General features: G+C 39.8%; 1 protein-coding gene across 1 annotated transcript in view; it reads left to right on the top strand.

Moving 5' to 3' along the window:
• The window catches only part of CORIN (corin, serine peptidase), a 246,600-nt gene that overhangs the window by 57,384 nt on the left and 163,388 nt on the right, over window positions 1-25,828 (top strand). Inside the window, exon 4 of the mRNA XM_055140495.1 lies at window positions 22,954-23,155. Within this exon, the coding sequence (XP_054996470.1) occupies window positions 22,954-23,155 (202 nt within the window). The remainder of the gene's footprint in view (window positions 1-22,953; window positions 23,156-25,828) is intronic.

Genomic DNA, 25,828 nt, shown 5'->3' with positions numbered 1-25,828 from the left:
ACCTTGAGGAAAACAATTTGTGTGAAACTTTAAGGACAAGTAGAGGGATTTGGCAGTTATTCTAGAAATGGGTAAGAGATAGATAGAGAGAGAGAGGCAGAGATAGAGACAGAGAGACAGACAGAGACAGACAGAGAGATAGTGGCAGATAATATAATCTTGAATGTGACTCCCTTAAAACTCCTAGGATTTTAAATCTGTTAGTTACTAAATTTTCAGGGCACTGGTGGAGATGGATTTATGCAGAAAGTGCTAGAATGTCTGCTTTGATCCCCTGGGTGCTGGTAAAACCTAACGAGAGAACAGCTTTTATGTAGTTGTCTTTATTCTCACATTCCACTTCCTAAAACAGGGTGATGTGATTAAGTATTGCAAAAGCCCCATCCATCCATGATCATTTTCTTATTTGTTCTCTTTCCTGAAAACCCACAAAGGGAAAAGCACATCTTAGGTCTTGGACAGAATATTTATTTTCTTTCTGAGCCAGGAAGGGAGGGATTAAGCAGACTCTTAACTCTCGCAGTACCTGTTGCCAGTGTCTGAGGAAAAGCAGGATTATTCTTTTCTCTCGTTTCAGAGAGACAGACTGAATTCCATTCTTTTAGAGAACACCTAGAGATATTAACTGTTTCTTGTGCTTGGTGTTCACCAGATTTGTTTACATTCGTGTTCATTGCAGTTATCTCTGATAGTGATACTGAAAGCCCCAATTGTTGCAAGTAAAATTCATTTTCCTTTTAAGATTAGTTTTGGGATCTTTAGTATTTTGATGATGCCTTAACCAAATCATTTCCTTCCTTCCTTCCTTCCTTCCTTCCTTCCTTCCTTCCTTCCTTCCTTCCTTCCTTCCTTCCTTCCTTCCTTCCTTCCTTCCTTCCTTCCTTCCTTCCTTCCTTCCTTCCTTCCTTCCTTCCTTCCTTCCTTCCAAATCAATGAATTATACTTCTGTTAATGACAGTTTCCTGCATACAGTATTCTAACACCACACCCACTGCCAGAGAGTCCATTTCCTTTCACCAATGTCCCCTGATTTTCTTCCTTTTGCTCCTTGAATCACCACCAGTAAGTCATTTTTCTGCAGGACAAATGTTTTATTTTTGTTTTGTTTTTTTTCTTTCTTCTAGTTTTAGTCAGGAGTTCAGGAGTGATTTTTGGGAGAAAAAAAAGAAAACAATAATAACTCAGTCTAGTTAATATGTGGCAGTTACAACAATTTTATTCTTTTGCTGAGTGGACTTGCCTCAATTTTGAATGTCTCATTATTCGTGAAGATCCAGAGAGGGGACAAACATGCACCCTGAAGAATAAAGAAGCACATGGTAATCACGGCTTGGTTTAAAAGTCTGATGGAAGTTTGACTCATTTTCACTTCCTCTGACTGGAACATTTCTTAAGCATAAATGCAACTTGACACATACAGGAAATCCAGGTGAAATTAGAATGATTAAGTGGAGAAAGGTTGTAACCTTTGAATAAATGTAGATCTTATTGGTTAATGTACTTGACAGCATGAAACTTTACTGTCTGTGATGTTGTAATTTATAATAGGACGTACTTATATTTGGCCTTCGTCTCCTTCTAAAATGCTTAGATTTTTTTTTTAATTGGTGGAACTCTTTAGGTGAATGGGATGACTTTTCGCTTGTATGTGAGGATGGATCAACCAGACGATTATAGTGTTGGAACTTTCAGTTCCATCCCTTGACCCCCTGAGCACAGAGAAGGGCTGGAGGTAAATCATACCAGCCAACAGCTAATGAATTCATCAATCATGCCTATATGGGGAAGCCTCCAGAAAAGCTCAAAAGGACTAGTGCAGAGAGCTTCTAGGTTGGTGAACTCATGGAAATTCTGGGAAAATGCTGTGACCCAAGAGCATGGGAGTCCTTACTCTTCTCACAGCCTTACTTTATGCATTCCTTTTCTCTGCGTGTTTCTGTGCTATATCCTTTAATCACAGATCAGTAATCTAGTAGGTAAACGGGGTTCCTCCATGCTCTGAACTGCTCTAGCAAATGTGCATGGCACCCTCTTAGTAGAAATATGGTAAATCACAGTGCCTAAAAGGTAAAAAGCAAAAGGAAAATGTGTCTGCCACAGAGGCAGGCCCTGGGTCTGGAGGGAAACTGGGGACATTATGGAGGGAAGTGGACACTGGTGATGGGACTGGTTTTAGAACATTGTGTTCCTAAAATCCAATCATGGATAACTTTGTAATTCACAGTGAGTGAATAAAAAAGTTAAAAATAAGTAAAATAAAATTTAAAAATAAAATAAAAATTAAAAAGAGATCATTGAACCTGTGGAGAAGACTTGTGGGACCATCTCATCTATAGTTACTTGAGCTTTAAAACTATTCTCTGATTAAAATACTTTAAATTCTTAACATATCAGAAGCTATTTAAGTTCACTTCAATTCAAAAACAGAGTGGCTAGACTTTCTGTCCTACACCAGTATTCTAGTAGGAAAAATGGGAATTCTCCTGGCAAAAGGTACCATGAAATAGTTTTTCCTTAAGAAATTCTCCCCTGGGAACTTAATATCATTTCAAGGCAGAGATTACTGAGTTTGTAAAGTTTCTGTCACTGTCACTGTCATCCCGTTGCTCATCGATTTGCTCGAGCAGGCACCAGTAAAGTCTCCATTTTGAGACTTGTTACTGTTTTTGGCGTATTGAATATGCCATGGGTAGCTTGCCAGGCTCTGCCATGTGGGAGGGATACTCACGGTAGCTTGCCACGCTCTCTGATAGGGGTGGAGGAATTCAAACCCAGGTCAGCTGCGTGCAAGGCAAACGCCCTACCGCTGTGCTATCAAAACAATTCCTATAGCAAATACATATTGTACATGATGTGACAAAGGGTTTTGTGGTTGTGACATAGGTTTTTTGTGCTGTCAGTAATGTTTGGAGTTTCATTAGTCCACTTTGAAAGCGAGTTGTAATATAAAAGTGAAATAGCCCATAATTACTTTGTTTGGTGTATTTCACCAAGGGATTTTTCTAGGTTGTGTCAGGGTAAAAGTGTTTTTTTTTCCTGCAAGGGTCCTTAAATAGTATATGAAAGATTTGCATACAAATTTCTAGGTGCTTATGAAGTTATAGTTATTGACTTAACAGTTTTAAGAAGGTGGCTTGCGAGAGTCAGGAGGACTGGTCCATGGTAGGAAGCTTGCCACAAGTTGGAGGGGAGTTCAGTTAGGACAGAGAAGAGACCACTACCACAATGACAGCTGGAAACAGTCACTCTGGACAAGACCTGAGTGCTGAAATAAAGTGAGATGCACAATAACCCTTTAGTAACAGTATTGAAAACCAGAGTGCCTAAGAGGAAATGAGAGAGAGAGAAAGAGAGAGAGAGACAAAGACAGAGAGAGAGAGGAAGAGAGAGAGAGAAAGAGAGAAGAAAAATATCTGCTACAGAGGCAGGCTGAGGGAGGGCAGGAGGGAAACTGGGGTCATTGGTTATGAGAAGTGTGCACTGGCAAAGGGAAGGGTGTTGGAACATTGTATGACTGAAAGCAATCATGAACAAGTTTGTAACTCACAGGGATTCAATTAAAGAAAAATAGACCCCAACAAAAAAAAAAAGGTAATTTTGACTTGTTATGTCCTGACCTCTCAGGGCTGGAGCAATAGCGCAGCAGGTAGGGTGTTCACCTTGCACTCGGCCGACCTGGGCTCAATTCCTCCGCCCCTCTCAGAGAGCCCGGCAAGCTTCTGAGAATATCTCTCCCACACAGCAGAGCCTGGCAAGCTACTCGTGGCGTATTTGATATGCCAAAAAACAGTAACAAGTCTCACGATGCAGACGTTACTGGTGCCTGCCTGAGCAAATCGATGAGCAATGGGTTGACAGTGACAGTGACAGTGATGTCCTGACCTCTCGATGGCTCCTCAGTGGTTCCTGTGTTTACCATGGTCCTTGGTCTATGCTGGTCTCTTGCCGGTTAAGTCTCTCTAAGTGCAGGTTGGTATCTTGTTGACTTTGTTTCTCAAAGTCCACTCCTGTGCTCCTGGTGCATTGCTAGTGCTCTGTAGTCTTGTTACTGGAGCTCTATGCCCTGCCTCTCAAGGTCCATAACCCAGTGGCTCTGTGTCCCTGTGCCATGTGCTCTCGTCTGACAACTGATGCCTTCCTGCCATCTACCCAGACACAGGTGAGGGGTCAAAGAGAAGCTGCCCTCAGTCAGGGCATTACCATGGAGTCAAAGATGAAGTTACCTAGCTGCTGCCCCCCCTTATATTTTACTATTTCCCACCCTCAGTCATTTCATGATCTATTTTACCTTTTCTGCAGGGGAGACTTCAAAGGACTGATGAAATACAAAAAGTGTCCCTGCCATTACTTATGCTTTTTCTTATATATATAAGAAATATATATATCAGTCTGTGCCTTGACATATTTTTAATATGTTTCCATGTATTTCATAAACATTAAATCAAAATTGAACTTTTTTGAAAAGGGAAGAACTATGACCAGCCTAGATATCCTGGTTAAATAGGGATAATACTTATAAGAGTCTCCCTGTAAGATGCTTCGTTTAAATTTACTCCTCCAAAATTTACTGTAACCATGACTCTGAGTAACATAGCCTTGATTTCTACTGGCCACGGGTGTTAAACCCCAATCTTCAAGTTCAACTGGTCGCTACTAAATCAAACTCTCCAGGTTTAAAGAGATACAGACCTGGGATTCTTGATAACATGTCATTTAACAAGGAAAAGTGAAACATTTAAATAATTAGTGCATTCTGTCTGTTTAGCATGATAGCATTCCATTATAAACCTTCACAGTTCTTGGGAGAGAGAGAGAGAAAGGAAACGCAAAATGTCCAAAACCCTGATCTCCTTTCCTTCCTCCTCATTCCATCCTTTGATTGCCTGTCCCTAGGATGTATTGGATTCCTCCGGAGAGAGCAAACTCAATCATTTGCAGAGGTTAGATGAAACGGGTAAATGAAACAGTCCCTGTTTTACTCTCTGGCTGCAGTCCCATTCTTCTCTCTCAAAGATTTCTGGGCACAATTTTCTGACCCCTTCCTCAAATCAATCCTGCAATATCCACAGGTAATTCGAGCCTAAAGGTAATGTTTCTGTAGCACATTACTATAGCAAATGAGAGAGTTAAATATTTATGTTAAAGACTTGTGGCTCAAAATTTCCCTTCCTGGACTTTTGTTTGCTTTGGGCTCATATCTGGAAGTCCTCAGGGCTTATTTCTGCCTTTGCACTCAGGAATCACTCCTGCCAGTCCTGGGGAACCCTATGGGATCAAACCTGTGTAGTCCATGTGCAAGGCAAGTCCCCTGTCCATTTTCTCTCCACTCTCTCTTAATGTTCTGCATTTTTTATTGCTATTTTCTTATTAGGAGAAATAGCTCAATACTCGTTGCTTTTGTTTTTTGTTTTGAGGCTACAGTCAGCTATGCTCAGGGCTTACTCCTGGCTCTGCACTTGGGATTTACACCCGGTAACACTGTAGCATTGTTGCACTGTCGTCCTGTTGTTCATCGATTTGCTCGAGCGGGCACCAGTAATGTCTCCACCGTGAGACTTGTTGCTATTGTTTTTGGCATATTGAATATGCCACGGGTAGCTTGCCAGTCTCTGCCATGCGGGCAGGATACTCTTGGCAGCTTGCCGGGCTCTCTGAGAGGGACAGAGGAATTGAACCTGGGTTGGCCAAGTGCAAGACAAACGCCCTGCCCGCTGTGCTATCACTCCAGCCCCGATACTCTTCATTAACATGGAGAAAAAAACCGAACCAAAACAAAACAGTAGCATGTTGACAACAGCACTGCACACAAAGTTCTAGTCAAATTCAAGGCCAGAAACAATCTTTTCAACAGATGACATTAAAAATCAAAACAGAACAATAACCAACCAGCTCTGTAACCTACTTTACTTCTGGTTCTGAAAGAAAATTGGCACTGTATGTATAATGTGCATGAATCATTCAATTTGCTGAATGTCTCAGGTTTTTGGTCTTTGTATAATTTTGTGTTGAGAGCAAGAAACCCATCAGTGGAATCTGTTTGCTGTTACTAGTGCCTTTAGAGAATATGCCTTTTTACTTATAGCAGAAATGTGTATGATAATGAGTTTTCTAAGCCAAGACTTTGCATCAGTTTGTATTTAATGTGAAACATTTGTTGTCTTTTAGCATTTCATATTTTATTATTCTTTTTCAATGCTATTTATTGTTAACCTAATATTTGCATATGGCATTTCAATTGGTTTGGCACTCAGTACTAGTTTTATAATTGTGTTAATTGTTGTAAAGTCATTCTGGGAATTTTGTACTCGTTCAAGAATTATGAGACATCTCAATTTCTGAGGTTAATGCCCCGTGAGGCACTGTTTGTTCATCAGTAGCCGTGCTTTGTGTGTTCAGCGCTGGGGGTTGGTTATATAAACTCTAAAGATGAGTCAGAATTTGCGGCCTGAGAGAAGAGCAAGGTCAAGATGGTGGGAAAGGGAGCCACTTGAAAGTACTTGCAGAATCTCACAAGAGAAACTGCAGTAGAGACAGAGTGAAAGACATAATCCTGTTTGAGGCTCCACTGAGAAAGTTTACTGCAGATCCCAGCCATCAGTTTGGGGAGATTCTCTGATATGGAACAAGGAGCATTTCTAACTTGAAAGCTAAGAGAGACCTTTTGAAGTTTCAGCAAAAAACTGCTAAATTCAGGCAGCCTCTCACAGGGGAACAACTCTCTTATGGAATTATAAGAAGACACAGAAGCAAAGATACAAGACAGGGAAGTGCAGGAGAGTGCATCTGCATGGACCCCAATGACCTGGGAACAAACCTCATCTATATATATGGCCTGGAAGAATTAAAATTGTTAAAATGATTCCTACCCCATTTTAAAATGCAGATTGATTGCAATAGCATTCTCTCAAAGACATAGAATAAATACTACTAAATTGTGTTTAGAACCATAAGCCTTCCCAAATAGTTAAAGCAATTTGAAAAAAAACAAAGATTGGAGGCATTACATTCTTTGACTTTAAACTATACTATAAAGGTATAGTAGCCAAAATAGAGTGGTATTAAAGTAAGATGAGACACTCAGATTAATGGAATAGAAACAAAAGTCCAAGAACTAAGCCCTCAGAATATGGGCAGTTATGGGGGCTGGAGTGATAGCACAGCGGGTAGGGCGTTTGCCTTGCATGCGGCCGACCCAGGTTCGATTCCCAGCATCCCACATGGTCCCCTGAGCACCGACAGGAGTAGTTCCTGAGTGCAAAGCCAGGAGTGACCCCTGTGCATCGCCAGGTGTGACCCAAAAAGCAAAAAAAAAAAAAAAAAAGAAAGAAAGAATATGGGCAGTTAATGGCGCAGCATTTGCCTTGCATGTGGCTGACCCGGGTTCGGTTCCTCCACCCCTCTTGGACAGCCCGCAAGCTACTGAGAGTTTCTTGCCTGCACAACAGAGCCTGGCAAGCTACTCGTGGCTTATTCGATATGTCAAAAACAGTAACAAGAAGTCTCATGATGGAGATGTTACTGATGCCCGCTCGAGCAAATCGATGAGCAACGGGATGACAGTGACAGAGACAGTGACAATTATGACAAAATAACTAGGGACATGAAGTGAAACAAGAAAAACCTCTCAACAATGTTGGAAAAACTGCTTAATCAGGTGAAAAATTGGATCCTCAACTCATATTATGCATAGTAATTAATTGAAATGAATTGAGTACCTCAAGATTATGCTCAAATCCATAAAACACATAGACACACTCCCATGGTAATCACTTTAGACGTATCTTCAATGGCTCCACTCCACTGGCAAAGAAAGCAGAAGTAGGGGCTGGAGCGATAGCACAGCGGGTAGGGCATTTGCCTTGCACGCGGCCGACCCGGGTTCGATTCCCAGCATCCCATATGGTCCCCCGAGCACCGCCAGGAGTAATTCCTGAGTGCATGAGCCAGGAGTGACCCCTGTGCATTGCTGGGTGTGACCCCAAAAAAAGTAAAAAAAAAAAGAAAGCAGAAGTAAAAAGTGAACAAATAAGATTACATCACACTAAAAATTTCTGCACTGTGAATGGTACAGTAGTCTAAGGAAAAAGGCATTTAAGTGAATGGGAGAAAAAATTCACACACCATACATCTGGACAGAAGGCTGATATCTAAGATATAAAAAGTACTCACAAAAGGGATTATTCAATAAAACAGGGAGAAGAGCTGGATAGATACTTCCTGAAATAAGATACGTAGATGGCCAAAGGTATATGGAAAGAGTGTTCACTTTTATTGGTTATCAGGAAAATGAAAACAGAATATTGAGATATCACCTCACAGTGGTAAGAATAGCATGTATATAAAAGACCAGAAACAACCAGTGCTAGTGGAGATTCAGAGATAAAGCAACCTTCATTCAATGTTCTTAAGACTGTCTTCTGGTTCAACCTCAACAGAAAGTATTAGAGATGTCTCTAGAAATTGAAACCAGAAATACTTTATGATCTAGTGATTCCACTTCTCGGTATTTATCCCAAGATCACAAAAACACTATTTTGAAAAGACACGTGCATATTTATGTTCATCTCTGTGCTATTTATAATATCTAGGATTTGAAGTCACCACAAATGCCCAAGAACAGATATGTGGATAAAGAAACTGTGTTACATAATGGAATACTACTCAGCTATGAAAAGAGATTTTTTCATTTTGTTTTGTTTTGGGGTCACACCCGGCGATGCACAGGGGTTACTCCTGGCTCATGCACTCAGGAATTACTCCTGGTGGTGCTCGGGGGATCATATGGGATGCTGGGAAACACCCGGGTTGGCTGCGTGCAAGGCAAATGCCCTACCCGCTGCGCTATTGCTCCAGCCCCTGAGAAGAGATTTTTGACTTTTCCCCTACAACTTGAGAGTATCATCGTAAGTGAAGTACATCAGATGGAGAAGGACAAATGCTGCATAATCACACTCAGGTGATATGGAAAGAAACAAATGAAGGAATGGATAGTGTATAGTAGAAAAACAATCTATGGAATCTAACTACAGAATGGAGGTTACTAAGTGGGGCTTGGGGTTACTAAGTGGGGATGTTTGGGATGGCCTAGATTTGACTTCAGGGCAGGAGTGGAGGACTTTTGGTATTTTAGTGTTGGTGGAGATGCAGTAACTTTGCACACCAAAAATTAAACATCAACACTGTTGTAAATGGTGTTACTTAACAACAACACAATGAAAATTAGAAAAAGAAATCATGTCCCTGAGTAGTCCACTTCTAGGAAACGTGATATTGAGAAATTCCATAAGATGGACTAGAGCGATAGTACAGCAGGGAGGGTGTTTGCCACCAACCCAGGTTTGATCCCCGACATCCATTATGGTCCCCCAAGCACTGCCAGGACTAATTCCTTAGTGCAGAGCCAGAAGTAACTCCTGAGCCTTGCTGGGTTTGACCCAAAAAAGAAAAAAAAAGAAATTCCATAAGAGAAGATTCAGACATATTTTAATTATTTTTGTTTTTTAGAAAGACAAGATTGTTAATTCATGCCATTTTATTGTGATAATAAAAATGTCACTGTTCATTATGGTTTTAAGGAAAAATTCAAAGTTCTGTTTTGGAGCTTCCATTTTTAGTTGAATTAAACTGTTTTATTGTTAAATTACAACATTTTACTAATTAAATTTATGTATGAAGTAACATTATTAAATGTTAAGCATTTATAATTTAATTGGTTTAGGTTAGTTGAACAAAGACTTTATTTTGAATTTTTATTGGTTGATTATGGTAATAAAACTTACTCTTATTATTGAAAATTGTATCATAATTGGAAATATAATGTTTAGAATTTTATAATTCCCTTTTTGTAATAACTTTTCAATTCTTTAATTGCTTATTAAGTATTCAAGCACAGAGTTTGTTTACACTTTAGTTTTATGTTTACAAATGGGCACTGGAAAAGGCATAGGATACACAGTAGTAATGAGTGATTTAAGATGACAGTGTGGCTACTAAGCCCCATTAACTATGTTTTCTTATAATGTCTTACAACGTATCTTTTAAAAGCACCAAAAAAAGAATTTTTTTAAATTGGCAGGGTTACTGTAGGAAGGAAATATAAGTATTATATCAGAAATGTAAGTATTATATCAGAAGTCTTTGCATATTCTAGTACTTGAAAATTGCTATGTGCTGAGGTTACAGTCAAGTTGAGTGGAAGTAATACAAATTAGGTGTTATCCATCCCGCCTGCACGGCAGAGCCTGGCAAGCTCTCCGTGGCTATTCAACATGCCAAAAATAGTAACAACAAGTCTCACAATGGAGACGTTACTGGTGCCTGCTCGAGCAAATCGATGAGCAACGGGATGACAATGATACAGTGATTTCTACTTTTGGAATGGGAATGTCTGTCAATGCTTGTCACACCATTATGTTTTGGAAGCACAGAAATTGCTTCCAGTCTATGAGTGGATTCATAGACTCACTGCTGCAGAGGAGTTGTGCCTTAGGATGAATCATATTTCATGAAAATGAACCAAATTTCGCCCACACCTGATTTAGATGATCTGTAGATGAGACTTCACTGTATCACTGTATCACTGGCATCCCGTTGAACATCGGTTTGCTCGAATGGGCACCAGTAACGTCTCCATTCTGAGACTTGTTGTTACTGTTTTTGGCATATCAAATACGCCATGGGTAGCTTGCCAGGTTTTGCCATGTGGGCAGGATACTCTCAGTATCTTGCCAGGCTCTCGGAGAGGGACGGAGGAATTGAACCTGGGTAGGCCGAGTGCAAGGCAAATGCCCTACCCGCTGTGCTATGGCTCCAGCCCACCAGTGAGATTACTGGTATCACTTTAGAGATCAGGAAATGTTGGAGTAGAACCCAAATGTTTTCCATTTGTGAAGGTGATGGTTTTGGGGAGGGCCAAGGATAGACTGAGTGGGTTGAATGTTTGTTTTCCTCTGAAAATCCTATGTTGAAACCCTAACCTCTGCAGTAATAATACTGAGATGAAGCCTTTGGGAGGTGATTAGATGAAATTATGGGACTGGGGCCCAGATAATGGGCTAGGTGGCCTTGTGAGGAAGACCAGAAATCTCACAAAGTGGAAGGTCTCCTCCCTCTGTGCCCCTACATTTGCCTAAGAAAAGGTCTGCCTAAGAAAAGGTCATGTGAATAGGGAGACAGTGACCATCTGAATTCCCAGGATCAGAGAGCTCTCACCGGAAATCAACTCTGCTGTCATTCTGATTTCAGATTGCCTCTAGGACCTTGAGAATGGACATCTCTTTTGTTTCTAGTTGTTATTTTGCTTTGTTTTGGGGCCACTCCCAGATGTGCTTAGGACTTACTCCTGACTCCGTGATCAGTGAGCACTCCTCACAGGCTCAGTGGACGGTGTGCAGTGCCAGCGATTGAACCTGGGTTGGCAGCATACAAGGCACGTGCCTTCACCCATACACTGTATCTCTGGCCCTGCATTGCTGTTGTTTAAGCTCTCCAGAGTCCATTTTATTGTGATATCCTGAACCAACTCTTGCATGCCTTGTAAATGTGGACCTATTAAACAAATTCCCAGAAACCAAATCTACTGGCAATTATAATATATATGTTGCATCTTTACTTTTGGAGGGGATGCCTCTGAAGCCATGCTCAGGGGTCCTTAGGGGTCCTTAGGGTCTGAGAGCTTCTGCACTATTCAACCATGCAGGCCTGAGGTTCATTGTTCAGGTGATGTGGTACTGCTCAGGTTCAGTGGTGCTTGTATTGTAAAATGTATTGCACATTAGCAAAGCAGCCATTATTATATAAAAAAGAATTAAAGTAATATTAGCTAATTTATTCATATGTCTCCTTTTGTACTTGCTGACTTAGTTCTCTCTTATTGATAATCTCAGCTGCTGAAGTTAAAGCATTTGGTGTATTCTAACACTACAAAAGATGAGAAATTCATTAAGTTGATTAAGAATATATATCAGGAATCTGGGTTTTTGACATCATTTTTAAATTTAGAAAGGATGGAAACTCTGAAATATTCATTGAGAGGAGATCATTAAGAAAATATGATATAACAACATAGGATGATGAATAGCACAGCTGGAAAGACGAATGAGGGAAATTTCTATATAAAGTGATCAATTTCAATATGCCTAATGAATCAGCAAACCAAGACACAAAAATGAATAAAAATGCCACCTTTTGTGGAGAGGAAGGCTATCTCTGTCTCTCTGTGTGTACATATATTTATTCATTTGTGTGTCCTGCCCACACGGCAGAACCTGGCAAGCTTCCAGTGGCGTACTTGATATGCCAAAAATAGTAACAATGACAGTTCTCATTCCCCTGACCCTGAAAAAGACCCCAATATGCCATCAGGCTACACTAGCATATGACAGGAACGAATGAAGTGTTACTGGCTCCAGTTTGAGCAAATCAATGAACAACGGGATACAGTGATATATATAGATATATAAATATATATACATATATATTCATTTGCATATACATGTTCCATGCATAAGGCCCTAAGTATAAAAAATGTTTTTTCATGTAAGAATTTGTTAGGTCATTGCCCCCAAATTAAGCAGTACATGATCTATGTTTACCTTGTTAAACAAAAAGCATTTTTTGGTGAAGCTTTTGTCCCACATTAAACAAAATTGTTTCTTGGAAATTTCTTATTCATTCAGTGATTGTTGTGTGTTTCCTCATTAATATCCCTGTGTCTCTAGTGGTGCAACAAAGTCTTCTCTGATGTAGTTCTCCCTTTTCTAATAGAGGAGGTTTGCTTCCCTTTGATGTCCTTGACATCTGTGACTCCACAAAAATATGAAAAGATAACTTAACTATTATAATAAGATCAATGAAAATAGGATGCAAGAAGCAAATGCTTGTCTATGAGTATAAATTACTGAGTAATTAAGACCAGATAAAATTGCTTCTTGCCATCTGAATTTTATAATATACCGCAAAATATTTCTTAGGAGGGGAAATTCACTTTCAAAATTAACAGTCCTCAGTATGGTCTTAATAAGCATAGATTTATTGTGATATTAGTCTCCATAAAGAGGCTTTTTTGCTTCTTGGTTCTTGCTTGACTTTAGATTATGATTAGATGTGTCAGTGTCAAACTCTCTGTTCATTTTTTACTTCCCTTGGACTAAGCTATTAATTCCAGGAGGCCTGGGAGCTTGTTTAATGCAATATTATTTGTTCTCCACTTAGAGGCTGCCCGACACAGATTAAGCCTTAAAACAAAAGTAGTGGATGATCAGTGAGCAAGAGCTCATGGCCTCCGTTGTACTCAGAGGGTCCCACGCAGTGGTAGAAGTGTAGACTAGAAGATGACTTTAACAAAAATGTTTGGGTTATGGAGGCAGCTGATGATGGGAATTGAAGTACGGTGACGAATGAAATTCAAATTTTGCTGTTTTCTATTGTGAAAATCTTGGGAGAAATTATTTTATCTTGTTTCCTTATCTTGAAATAGAGTTAATAGCTTTCAGAAGGGCAGATAAGCTATTGTAGGCTAATGAGGCAAGAACGATGCCTGAAATATTATAGTCATTTTGTTAATATGGAACACAACAATATGCAGATGAAAGTGGTGAGTGTGAAAAGGCTTAAAGCTACAGTCCAAGGAAAAGTGTTAGGATTTAAACTAAGAAGAGAACAAAGAACATCATATGCACAGTAGTGGCAAATGAATCTGACTGGATAGAAGAATGAAAAGCAAAAACTTACAAGGAAGGCCAACCCTACCATGACTTTCTTCCTAAACCCCTGAAAAAGGTTGTGTTCAAAGAATTCTCCTTTACAAGTAGATTTAATTCTTAGAATCTAGGAGACCAAAATGTAGAAACACCCATAAGGGAGTCCTATCAAGCAAATGAACATGTTAAAATGAATCCACTTAGGTAAATGAAGATAGTCCAACCAAACTCTGATGAAACAGATGAAATGTGCATTGTTTATAGAAAATTATAGTATACTAAATTTTCCTGTTAGAATGTTAAACAAAAGATAGCACAACACATTTGGTAGTTGCTTCTTTTCTTATTTTTAATTTGAGAAGCTCTTTTGCTGCCAAATAGCACCAGTTTGTGATATAATAATTATGGTTTAAATATGGTTTCACTTTTATTTTAAAATATATTTTAGAAAACTTAACATTAGGGGATTTTTAAAAGAATTGTTGAAATAAATATCTGTATAAGTCACATCATCTTCTTCATCATCATCATCATCATCATCATCATCATCATCATCATCATCATCCCGTTGATCATCGAATTTCTCGAGCGGTCTCAGTAACGTCTCCATTCGTCCTGGCCTTGAGGTTTTAGAAGCCTCTCTCTACTCGACATTCCCAATAATACCGAATTGGAAGCTCTTTCAGGGTCAGGGGAATGAGACCCAGCTTGTTACTGGTTTTGGCATACGAATACACCATGGGGACTTTGCAAGGCTCTCCCATGTGGGCAGGAAATTCTCGGTAGCTTGCCAGTTTCTCCCAAAGGGAGAAATAGGCTATAAGATGTCACGCAGCTGCAAAGCGGCCGCATGCTTCCGGGAGCTTGCTTTTAAATCTCTGGATGTTGGTCGTTGATGGGATTACAGGGCGCTGGGGGCAGTCCCTGGGTGTGACCACCTAGCTACTGGAGAATGGGAAATCTGTGCGGAAGAGGCCCAGTCCTGATCTGAGCAGGCTTGGAGGTCTCAGCCCCGGGTTCCACACACCTGGGTTCCTCTGTCGGTACCTTCATGCATGAGGCTCGTTTGAACGTGTGGAGAGGGGACTTGAGCATGGCTGTGGCTAGGCTCCAGAGGTCTTCGGCCGCTGGGAGCTCTGATTGGGGTGGGAAGCGAAGCTGGAGCCCATCCCCTCAGAGGGGCCCTGGGGAAGACAACCAGGCGCTTGGGCAAGAGACTCTCTACCACAATAGAATATAAATATTTTATATACTGCACTGAGAACGGTCCTACTGATTTTCCACTGAGACGGAACCTTGCATTCAGGTAGCATGTGAAGAGTCGGGCCAGTGTATTGATGAGTACTGGTGGCAGATTCTTCAGGTGTTCGGGTCTGACCTTGTCCGGACCAGGTGCTGTACTCATCTTTACCAACAAAATGGCATGTCAGATTTCAGAAGGGAGGACGTTGGGAACGACATATCCATCCTGCGGAATTTGGTATGTGGGCAGGTGGACATGGCTGTCAAAGAGATCCGAGTAGAAGTCGTGAATAATCCTCTCCATTGCCTTTCTGGAGGATGTGATAAATCCATCAGGACGTCGGAGGGCAGTCATTTTGGTCTTGTAGTTGGCGAAGAATAGGCGAGCATTGTGAATACTTTTCCTGGCTTCTGCACTGGCCAACACTGCTGCTCTTCTTTCTTTGAGGTTTTCCTTTATCGCATCTCTGCACAGCTTTGTGAACTCGGATGTTAGCTTGTGGTTGCCTGAGGCTCGCGCCAAACTACGTTGACAAATGAGCTCGAGAGTTTCCGAAGACAGGCGTCTGTTTGTGGCTTTCTCACTCTCAGCATTCTTCGCACAGTCATGGAGGTGCTGAACCAGTTGTATAAGAAAGGAGACATCCACAACATCGGCAACTATTGCCCAATCTGTCTGCTGTCTGTCGTCTACAAATTGTTCACTCCTGTCATCCTGAATAGAATAGGCAGAACACTAGATGAAGGACAACCATGCGAGCAAGCTGGTTTCCAAAGGGGATTCAGCACAACAGACCCTATCCACACAGTGACCAAACTCACTGAAGTTTTGTGAGAGTTCAAGATGCTGCTCTGTCTAATGTTCATTGACTTAAAGAAGGCCTTCGATTCTATTGAGACTGAAGCGGTCATCAAAGCCCTAGCCAAGCAGGGCATTCAAACTCAGTATATCAAAATCCTTCAAGAGCTGTATTGTGAATTCACCACCAGGATCTCACCATTCTACAGGGAGGTGATCATTGATATAAAAGAGAGGGGTGCGGCAGGGTGATATCTTTTCACTGAAACTCTTCAGTGCCGCTCTTGAGAACATCATGCGATGACTGGAATGGGAAGGAATGGGAGTGAAGATAGATGGTCAGCAATTACACCACCTCTGCTTCGCTGATGACTTCGTTCTCATAACACCAAACATTAGCCAAGTGGCACAAATGCTGACCGACTTCAACCACGAGTGTGGAAAGATCGGATTGCAGCTGAATCTCAACAAGACGATGCTCATGAAAAATGAACTAGTCCCTGAAACTCCATTTGCTCTTAATGGAACGAACATCTCTGAATGCTGCAGCTATGTGTACCTGGGTTGAGAAATCAACATGAGGAACGACTTGGCACCAGAACTGCGCAGGAGGAAGAGAGCAGCATGGAATGCCTTCAAGAGCATCGAATAAGTGGTTAAGAGAACGAAGAACTTCCGACTCTGGGCACATCTTTTCGATTCCGCCGTTCTTCCTGCACTAACATGTGCCTCAGAGACCTGGGCCCCACACAAACAGGATGAGAACGCTATTAGGGTATCCCAGAGAGGAATTGAAAGAGCTATGCTAGGAGTATAATGTCTCACTCAAGTGAGAGAAGGAATCCGGAGTTCTGACCTCCATCAACGGTCAAGAATCAGGGATGCTATCTTGTTTGCCAAAGCATCAAAAATCAGATGGGCCAGTCTGAGACGACTGCTGGACTAGAGCTGTTACTGACTGGATTCCACAGGATGTCAGAAGACCTCGTGCCCGCCCACCAAGTAGATGGTCAGATTTCTTCGTCAAATCCCTGAATGAGACTCTTCCTGTTCCTGGAGCAAGCAGATATCATTGGGCTGCACTAGCACGTGACAGGGACAAATGGAGATGTTACTGGCACCCGCTCAAGCAAATCGAAGATCAACGGGACGAAAAGTGATACAAGTGACACTGCACTGAGACATTTCACTCATTAAATTAAAATCATATGCAATTAAGAGAGAGTGGAGAATATATTGTAGCCATCACCAATATGAAAAATCTGTACAGAAATGTCTAGTGGGCTGGAGAGATAGTACAGCAGTAGGGCGCTTGCCTTGCACATGGGTTCGATCCCTAGCTTCCCATACGATCTCCTGAGCATTCATAAGAGTAATTCTTGACTGCAGAGTCAGGAGTAACCCCTGAGCATTGCAGGTATGGCCCTAGAACTGGAGAAAAATATCTAGTAATGAGTATTTTCTTGCCCCCTTCCCTTAACTAAGCTACATAAGTGCTAACTAAGTAAGATTGGCTATGGATGTCATCATTTTAAGATTCATTCTTAAAAGACTGCAGAGACTAGAGTTCATCCTTTGTATGTCTGAGGCCCCAGATTTAATCCCTGGTATCTCAGTGATGACTCTGATGGCCCCTAACACTGCTAAATAGTTAAAGTAACACCCTTAACACCAAGTGACTGCATCTTTGGGCCACCAACATAGTTGAAGTGAGTATTAAGCATAGCTGAAGTAGGTATTTTTGAAGCAGACCCTCTGGGCACTGGTTGGGAGTTCACCTCCACTGCCTCCCAAAGAAAAATCACTAAATATACATTCATTTTTTAAGGTTAACAATTCTTGGGGTCAGAGAGATAGTCCCATAGGAGGGAAATTTATCTGGCATGTGGCCAACCTGGGTTTGATCCCTGGCACCCTAATTTGGTTCCCACGCCCAACCAGGAGTGATCCCTGAGCTCAGAACCAGAAGTAAGTCCTGACCATTGCTGAATGTGGTCTGAAATCAAACAAACAGTAGGTTAATCGTTCTTAATTTAATTTTTCATTAAAAGTTAACTATAGAATAATTTTAACTGTACATTGTTATGTAATTAAAATAGACAAAATGCAATTTCCAAATGAATGTAAAGAAATATACTAAAACCAACCTATTTTTCCTTCTCATTTATAGCACCTAGAAATATTAGCAATATTATATGAAAACAAAGAAAATTTCAGTTTAACTTAGAATTTATTGAGTCAAATTTAGAAAACAAAGAATTAATAGCTCATAGTTTCAGTTCTAAGCACATTTTTTTTGGTTTTGTTTTTGGGTCATACCTGGCAGTGCTCAGGGATCACTCATGGTCGGACTTGGAGGACTATATGTAGTGTCAGGAATGGAACTCAGATTGGCCATGTACAAGGCACGTATCCTACCTACTATACAGACTCTTTGGCCCCAAAACAACATTAAATTTTCACTGTTTATTATCTTTTTCTATCCATGGCGTATTCGATATGCCAAAAACAGTAACAAGTCTCACAATGTAGATGTTACTGGTGCCCCGCTCTAGCAAAATTGATGAGCAAAGGGATGACAGTGACAGTGACAGTGACAATAGGTTTTCTAATAAAAGCCTTTACTGAACATTTGTTATTGAATTATTTCTTACTAGCATTGTGTTTTAGAATCAAGCTTGTAAGATAACTATTTCTCTTCTATTAGAAACACATTGCATCAGGATGCAATGTTGTTCTTTTGTTCTATTTATAACTTCTCCCACTTCCCTGCTTGAAGTAACTCAAGAGATATAAACTAATAGAATAACATTATCTGTAAGAACATGAAGCTAATTGCATCTGCTGTATTTTGTGCACATTCTTACTTAACAACCCTAACCTTTAATGTCTATTAGATTCAGTAATAAATTCACAGGAAAGAAAAAACAAATTCCCCCTCTTTCTTCAACTCTGGAAAAAAAATCAAGGTGAATGATTAGCTACAAGGGTCTGGAGAGACTGTACAGGGGTGGGGCACTGCTTGACTTGCACACGGCCGACCCAGGTTCAATGCCCGACAATGCATTTGGTCAGTTGAACCCCACTGGGAGTGATTCCTGAGCTTAGAGTCAGGCGTAGACCCTAAGCACAGCTGGGTGGGGCCTAATTACAAGAAACAGAATAAAACGCATCAGTAACAACCGTTGAATTCATATCCCAAAGTGCCCTTCTTCATGGTCCCACAGAGAGATAACTGCATGAAGCATAGCATGTAGCTGGCTTATGAAATTCATTATCCCCAGCAAGAATGTGCAAAATTGCCATGCTAGAATTACATGTATTAAAGACAATGAAGCATTCTAAGGAAAAAAAAATATTTGACACAATTCTTGAGGCGGTAAGGGAGAGGGAAAATAAAAATTTATGTAAGCACGTGAATGTAAAAGGTTTAAAATTGAATCTTGACAATTAATTCCCCTTTCTATTCGTTGGCTCTGAGAAAATTGTCAACTGTGTTGAATTCTTCCCAGAATCAAATTTTAAAATCTTTTTTATATACGTTTATGATTCTCAGTCTTTTTTCTCTATGAATAGTATATTCTTTTCTCATTCCTTTTGTTTTTCCAGAACTTATGCATGTTTCAGCCAGCGAAATAAGCTCTTTTTATTACATCTAGAAATTTATAAATAAAAACTAAAATAATGTAATGTAAAGTGAATGATGTAATATGAATGTATTATCCATGAATTTAATACAGACTTTGTGACATATCATTATATGCTACATTTTGTTCTCTTCTTTCATGGGCCATTAAGAATTATCTTCTTTAAAATGACATTATCATATTTAAGAAAAGTTTTAATGAAATAACCCCATTTGTGATAGCCTCTAGTCACTCCAGAAGCTGTCACTCAGAAGGCATTGGGTTAAAGTATTGCTTTACCATACTGAAATGTTTTTGAACTTTCTTTACTAAAACACACGAGTCATATTCATGAAACTGACCTAGAATTCCATTTTGGCAGCCAGGAAAAGCTTAATTAATGTACGTGTGTGTCGATTTATGTTCTGACAGCATTTCAATTTGAATTTTTTTCTAACCACCACACCCCTACATTTTTGTATTTTGAGTTTTGATAAGGATTAAGAAAGTGTTGTGTCCTTATGATTTTTGTGACAGCTATTGGGTCTTGAACATAGAGAAATTTCACTTATCATTGGTGGCCTTTGAAAGAGCAAATTGTGCTTTGTTTATACCTTATTCTGTTCAGCAGGTTTGTGATGATAAGTCTGTATTCTTTAATAATGAAGAATTGTGTCTTTTTATGAAGGTTGAGACTTGGAGCTAATGGATACAGTCTAATCATTAGGGAGAAAAACAATAGGATTAAGGGACGTTTTCAGAGTCTGAAGGAAATGAAAAAAGATAGAAATAGACCTGAGGAGGCAATGAAAGATGGGCAATGTAGACTGAGGTGATAACTGAATGAGTGACACAGAAAGGAGACTAGAAATCCTTCTGTCATGGGGTATATTTAATATTGCATATTTGATAGTTCAACATATTTTAACCATAATTATGTTCTTATTTTAATATTATTTTTATTAGACTGAAACTGGTCATAGAGGGATTTTCTTTTCATTTCCTTTCCTGAGAATTATATAGTAATCAGAAGAGACATCTTTCCATCTAATTTAATTTTTTAATGGGGATTTTGAGTTTATTTATTTATTTATTTATTTATTTATTTATTTATTTATGCTTTTTTTGGCTTACACCCAGCAATGCACAGGGGTTACTCTTGGCTTTGCACTCAGGAATTACTCCTGGTGGTGCTAGGGGGACCATATGGGATTCTGGGAATGAAACACAAGTTGGTCACGTGAAAGGCAAACACCCTACCAGCTGTGTTATTGCAAGTTGGGTACTCTTTGCTACCCTTACTTAATTTTTTAAGTTTTTTTATAATCTGAAAGATCTTGTACTGGAGTGATAGCACAGTGGATAGGGCGTTTGCTTTGCACACGGCCAACCCAGGTTCAATTCCTCTGTCTTTCTCAGAGAGCCCAGCAAGCTATTGAAAATATCCTACCAGCATGGCAGAGCCTGGCAAGCTACTCGTGGCATATTTGATATGCCAAAAACAGTAACAACAAGTCTCACAATGGAGACATTACTGGTGCCCGCTCTAGCAAATCGATGAACAATGGGACGACAATGCTACAGTGCTTTTTATAATCTTGTTCACAATAGTTCATTACAGGTAATATTCAAACACCAATCCCATCACCATGCACCTTCCCATCACCATAAGAGGAAAGTGTGTGAAGATTGTTGTATTCCATCGTGGAGCCAATTAAGCACTTGTATAAGAGATTACAAGCATGTATGTTAAACCCAAACAAATGTGTGCTACTTTTGGTACCTCAGTGGGCTAAAGTATAAGAGGTCTCAGACTGGCACTCCAAGACGTTCTGTGTCATTCTCTTCTGGGAGCTTTATTTCATAGTCTCTGGATCTTGGCCATTGAGGAGATTATATGGCGCTGGGGGGCAGTTTGTGGGTGTGACTGCTAAGCTACTGGAAAACTGAAGAGTTGTGGGGAGGAGGCCCAGTCCTGTTCCAAGCAAACTTGGAGAACTCAGTCACGGGTCCCACATACCTGGGTTTTTCTACAGGATCCCTCAAAGGTGAGGCTCGTCTGAACCTGTTGAGAGCAGCCTTGAGCATGGTTACGTGGTTGGGTTCTGGAGGTTTTTGTCTGCCGAGGTTCTGCTGGGGAGGGGAGAGAAATTTAACCCGCCCCCCCCTCCGAGTTGCCCCAGTGAAGACAGCCTGGCTTGGGGTCAGGACATTCTGTCCATGTTTCCATTTTATTGAACTTTTTTCTATTCTTGTTTTTTTTCCCTAAAATATAATGAATGTTCCTGTTATGTTTCCAAAGTCTTAAGAGTCTGCTTTTAAGTAGTAGCTTGATAAAATAGCAAAATTTCAACCATCTCCTTTTTAATGAAAGTAATAAATCTTCCTATAAACTAGAGATACAGAAGATATAGTCTCTTAAAATGTTAACATTTTGATATATATAAGACAAACTAAGAAAATTTATGATACGAAGCATAAGGAACAGCTATGGACATGGCATGGTGCCTCCCCCCCCCCAAAAAAAAAAAGCCAATTATAAAAAGAAAGGAAATCAGAGGTGCTGAGCACAGTTTTAAGTGTCAATGTAGGCAAAATTAAAAATTCTTGTATAATCATATATTTTTTAAAACTGCATCACAGTGATTAAAGAGCTATCACAAGGGTTGAGACTCTTGCCTTGAACATGGGTGACCCTGGTTGGATTCCTGGCATCACATCCACTTCCTGCCACAGCACTGCCAGGAATGGTCACTGAGCATAGAGCCAGGAATAAGTACAATTTGATTAAAATGGGAGTGGAAGCTGACCCCAGTTTGATCCTTTGCAATGCACATGGTCTTCTAAGCACTACCAGGAGTGATTTTTAGGAAAAAGTCAGGAGTAAGCTCTGAACATTGCTGGGTATGGCCAAACAGCCCTCTAACCCCCGAAACACAAAATAATAAACAGGATCATAGTTTATAAGTTGCTTTTGACCTTCTATTTTTTTAGTTTTTCACACATTTATTTTTGTAACTAAAGAGTTTTCTAACACCTCTTCTGTTTACTTAAGTATGCTATTATGTATTCAGTAATACTTAAAACCATTTCCTTCTATTGAATGTTTGAATGATGACTGTCATTTTAAAATTATAAAGTTTGCAGAGAGGAAAATCACTGTATACATAAATCTGTGCTCACAAGTCACTGCTTTTACTGTTTTCTTTGAGTAAATTTTGAGAAATGATAGTCTTAAAGAACATGCACATTTAAAATATTTTGGATGCATTTTTCACTATCCAACTGTGATCCAAAACAGTAACTGTCAACTTATACATCTACTGTATAGCTATGAGTATATTTTTCCATATATTTTACGAGCACATGGATGCTCTTTGTGAATGTTAGTAACTTATTTTCATTTTTATATGTGTATATATATATATAACAAAACACACACAATTTCACTATGTGATTTATATCTATAATAATTTATAATATGGTATATGTCTTATCTTATGACATGTTAACCCATCATAAAAAATGAATTTGTGTAGCAAAATCTGTTGTATCTGTCCCTAACACAGTTACATTGGTTTCCTAGGTGTCTGTGTGAACATCACGAACAGCCAGTGCCAGATACTGCCCTACCATTCCACGCTCACACCTTTCTACTCAATTGTCAAGAACATGGAAATGGACAAGTTCCTCAAGTTCTTCATGTACCTCCATCGCCTCGGTTGCTATCAACATATCCTGCTTTTTGGCTGTAGCCTTGCCTTCCCTGAGTGCATTGGTGATGACAGGTATTTGGAAAGCCAAAATCATTCCATGATAAGAGTCAGCTGTGTCAAAAATGTCTGACAAGACAAAGTCTTTGCAAGCTACCACCTTTCATTTGTGCTGCTGTTGAAGGAGAAAAAGACGCAGCTAGTTATCATGTTTTACACTGGAAATCGCTTTAAAACCTACAAAATTTTTTTTTCTTTTTTTTTTTTCTTTTTGGGTCACACCCAGCGATGCTCAGGGGTTACTCCTGGCTTTGCACTCAGGAATTACTCCTGGCGGTGCTTGGGGGACCATATGGGATGCCGGGGATCGAACCCGGGTCGGCCACGTGCAAGGCAAATGCCCTACCCGCTGTGCTATCGCTCCGGCCCCAAAACCTACAAAATTTTTTATTTCTGGGAAGAAGTTGTTCACTGTTTCCGACTGATGCCATCAGCTGAGATACAGTGACCACTTAAGTGAGGGTCTGACAGAAGACACAGCACATAGATTGGGTGACTGAAAAGGGTCATTGAAAATTATATAGGGTGGTGTGGGCAGAGCAAATTGAAGTAATCAGTGATGAGGGGACACCAGGGTGTCATGATAGAACATGTAATTCTGCCCCTAAGGAAAGCAGAGGAGCCAGTCACTGCCAGACCCTCAGTGCCCCAGGGAGAGGGAAGAAGAAATAAATCCTTGCCTCACGTGGTCTCCTCCCTGGGTTCATTCACAACCAGTTCTTTGGACCACAATTCACAACTGATATAAGTGCAAGGGCCAAGATCCAAGATCTCATCCCAATGGCACCACCTCAAAAAAAAAGCCTCAAACCTCATAACCTAAAATAATCACACACGTGAAATGTTGGATGAGTCTTATGGCCAATACTGGTGTCTGAAAAGAATGAGGAGGGTGAGATGTGAATGCAGAGTGGTTGCTGTCCAGCACAATATTAAGTGGGATTAGAAATCACTTTTTGAGGGGTGAAGGATAACATGGGGATGAGTGTGCTTGTATAGGTGTCTTAGAAGTGCATTTGGACTGTGATATAATTGACATATAATCAATTCAGTGGACCACAGAGTAACTTGATATTTGTATATTATTCCAAAATGTTCATCACAACACTCTAGTTAACATCCATCATTATACAGCCACAATGTTTTCTTCTTGTGACTAGAACTTATAAAATTTACGCTCTTAGGAACTTTGAAATGTCATACTAGTAATTATCCTCATAGGCATATGTTGTACATAGATCTCTTATAAATATAATTTTATATACTTCAACTACCTTCAACTTATTAAAAAATTCTCATTTCATTACTATGGCATTCTTTTGCAATAATATTTTTCAACAAGTCAATGAAAAATTGTCATGGAAAACTGAAATGCAAAGCATATATTTAAAAAAATTTTTTTAAAGTGGATTGGAGAGATGTATCAATGGACTGAAGAAAATGCTTTGCACTCGGGAGGCCCAAGCTTGATTCTGGCAACACATGGTTCTCTCCAAGCGTTCTTGGGAGCGACACCTCACACCTCAGGTGGGAGTAACCTCAAAGCATCACTGGGCATAGAACAAAAACCAAAACCGTATTTTTTTCAAATCTGTGTTAAGTACAAAATCATACGTAAAATTAATTGTTCTCTGTTGAATTCAAATGTTACAAAGTTTTCTAAAAAGTAATGTTAGAATGAATTGTCTTTTCATTTGCAAATCCATTCTGTTTTGAACTAATTTAATTAATGTATAAAGTATGTTTTGAATAGGACAAAGTGATTCATTATTTTAACTGGAAAACCTTGCATTGCCATAGAATAAAAGAAGAGAGCGATACAATAGATTCTAAATTATAGAAGTCAGGAATTTTTAGCAAACAGCATTCAGGAAGCCCTTTCACACAAAGAAATCATTTACAAAGGGTGTTTTCATGGTTAAAAAGACATTAGATCTCACCCCTTTTATGTTTTTAGGAGGATGGTAGTATAGCAGGGTAGTTATGTTAACTTTCTAAAACTGCCATAGCAAAGTATTCCATGCTGGATGGTTTAAACAACAGAAATTTACTCTCACATGATTCTGGAAGTTAGAGGTTCAGAGTCTGACAGAACTGTGCTCATTTTAGAGCTTGGTAGTGGCTTGGTGGTGGTATGGGGAGAACTCCTTCTTTCCTTTCTCAGACTCTGGTGGTTTTAGTTATTCTTGGACTTGCTTCTGTATCTCCCTACTGTCTGCCTTTTTACTCTCCATCTCCTGTGTCTATTTTCTCTTCTTCTGTCTCTTCAGAAAGCCCTTGTCATTTTGGGCTTGTTTTGATAACCCAAGATGATTTTATAATCTCAAGATCTTTAAGATTATCTGTAAAGACTTTATTTTTCTCAAATAAGTTCATATTTACAAGTTTTAATATTTTTAACTTAATTTTATCTCTAAGGACAGTTCCCCCTCCCAGACAAGTTAACATTCACAGGTTCCAAAAGGTATAGGCATTTTTTTGGAGACCACTGCTCAATGCACAATAGTGGCTGAGGAAATAGAGCATGCAGACACAGGTCTCTGTCCTCTCATCTGTAAAATGGATTGCCATTGATGGTCTCTGTTTTCAAAAGTTTATATGAGGATTAGATGGCAGAGACAACTTGGGACAGTGTTTGGATTTTACAAAGAGCCTAATAAATGCCAGAAAATATTGGATTGATAAGAA

Source organism: Sorex araneus, chromosome 5 (genome assembly GCF_027595985.1).
Source record: "Sorex araneus isolate mSorAra2 chromosome 5, mSorAra2.pri, whole genome shotgun sequence".
NCBI classification, from domain to species: Eukaryota; Metazoa; Chordata; class Mammalia; order Eulipotyphla; family Soricidae; genus Sorex; species Sorex araneus.
This window is presented reverse-complemented; position numbering and strand designations above follow the sequence as displayed.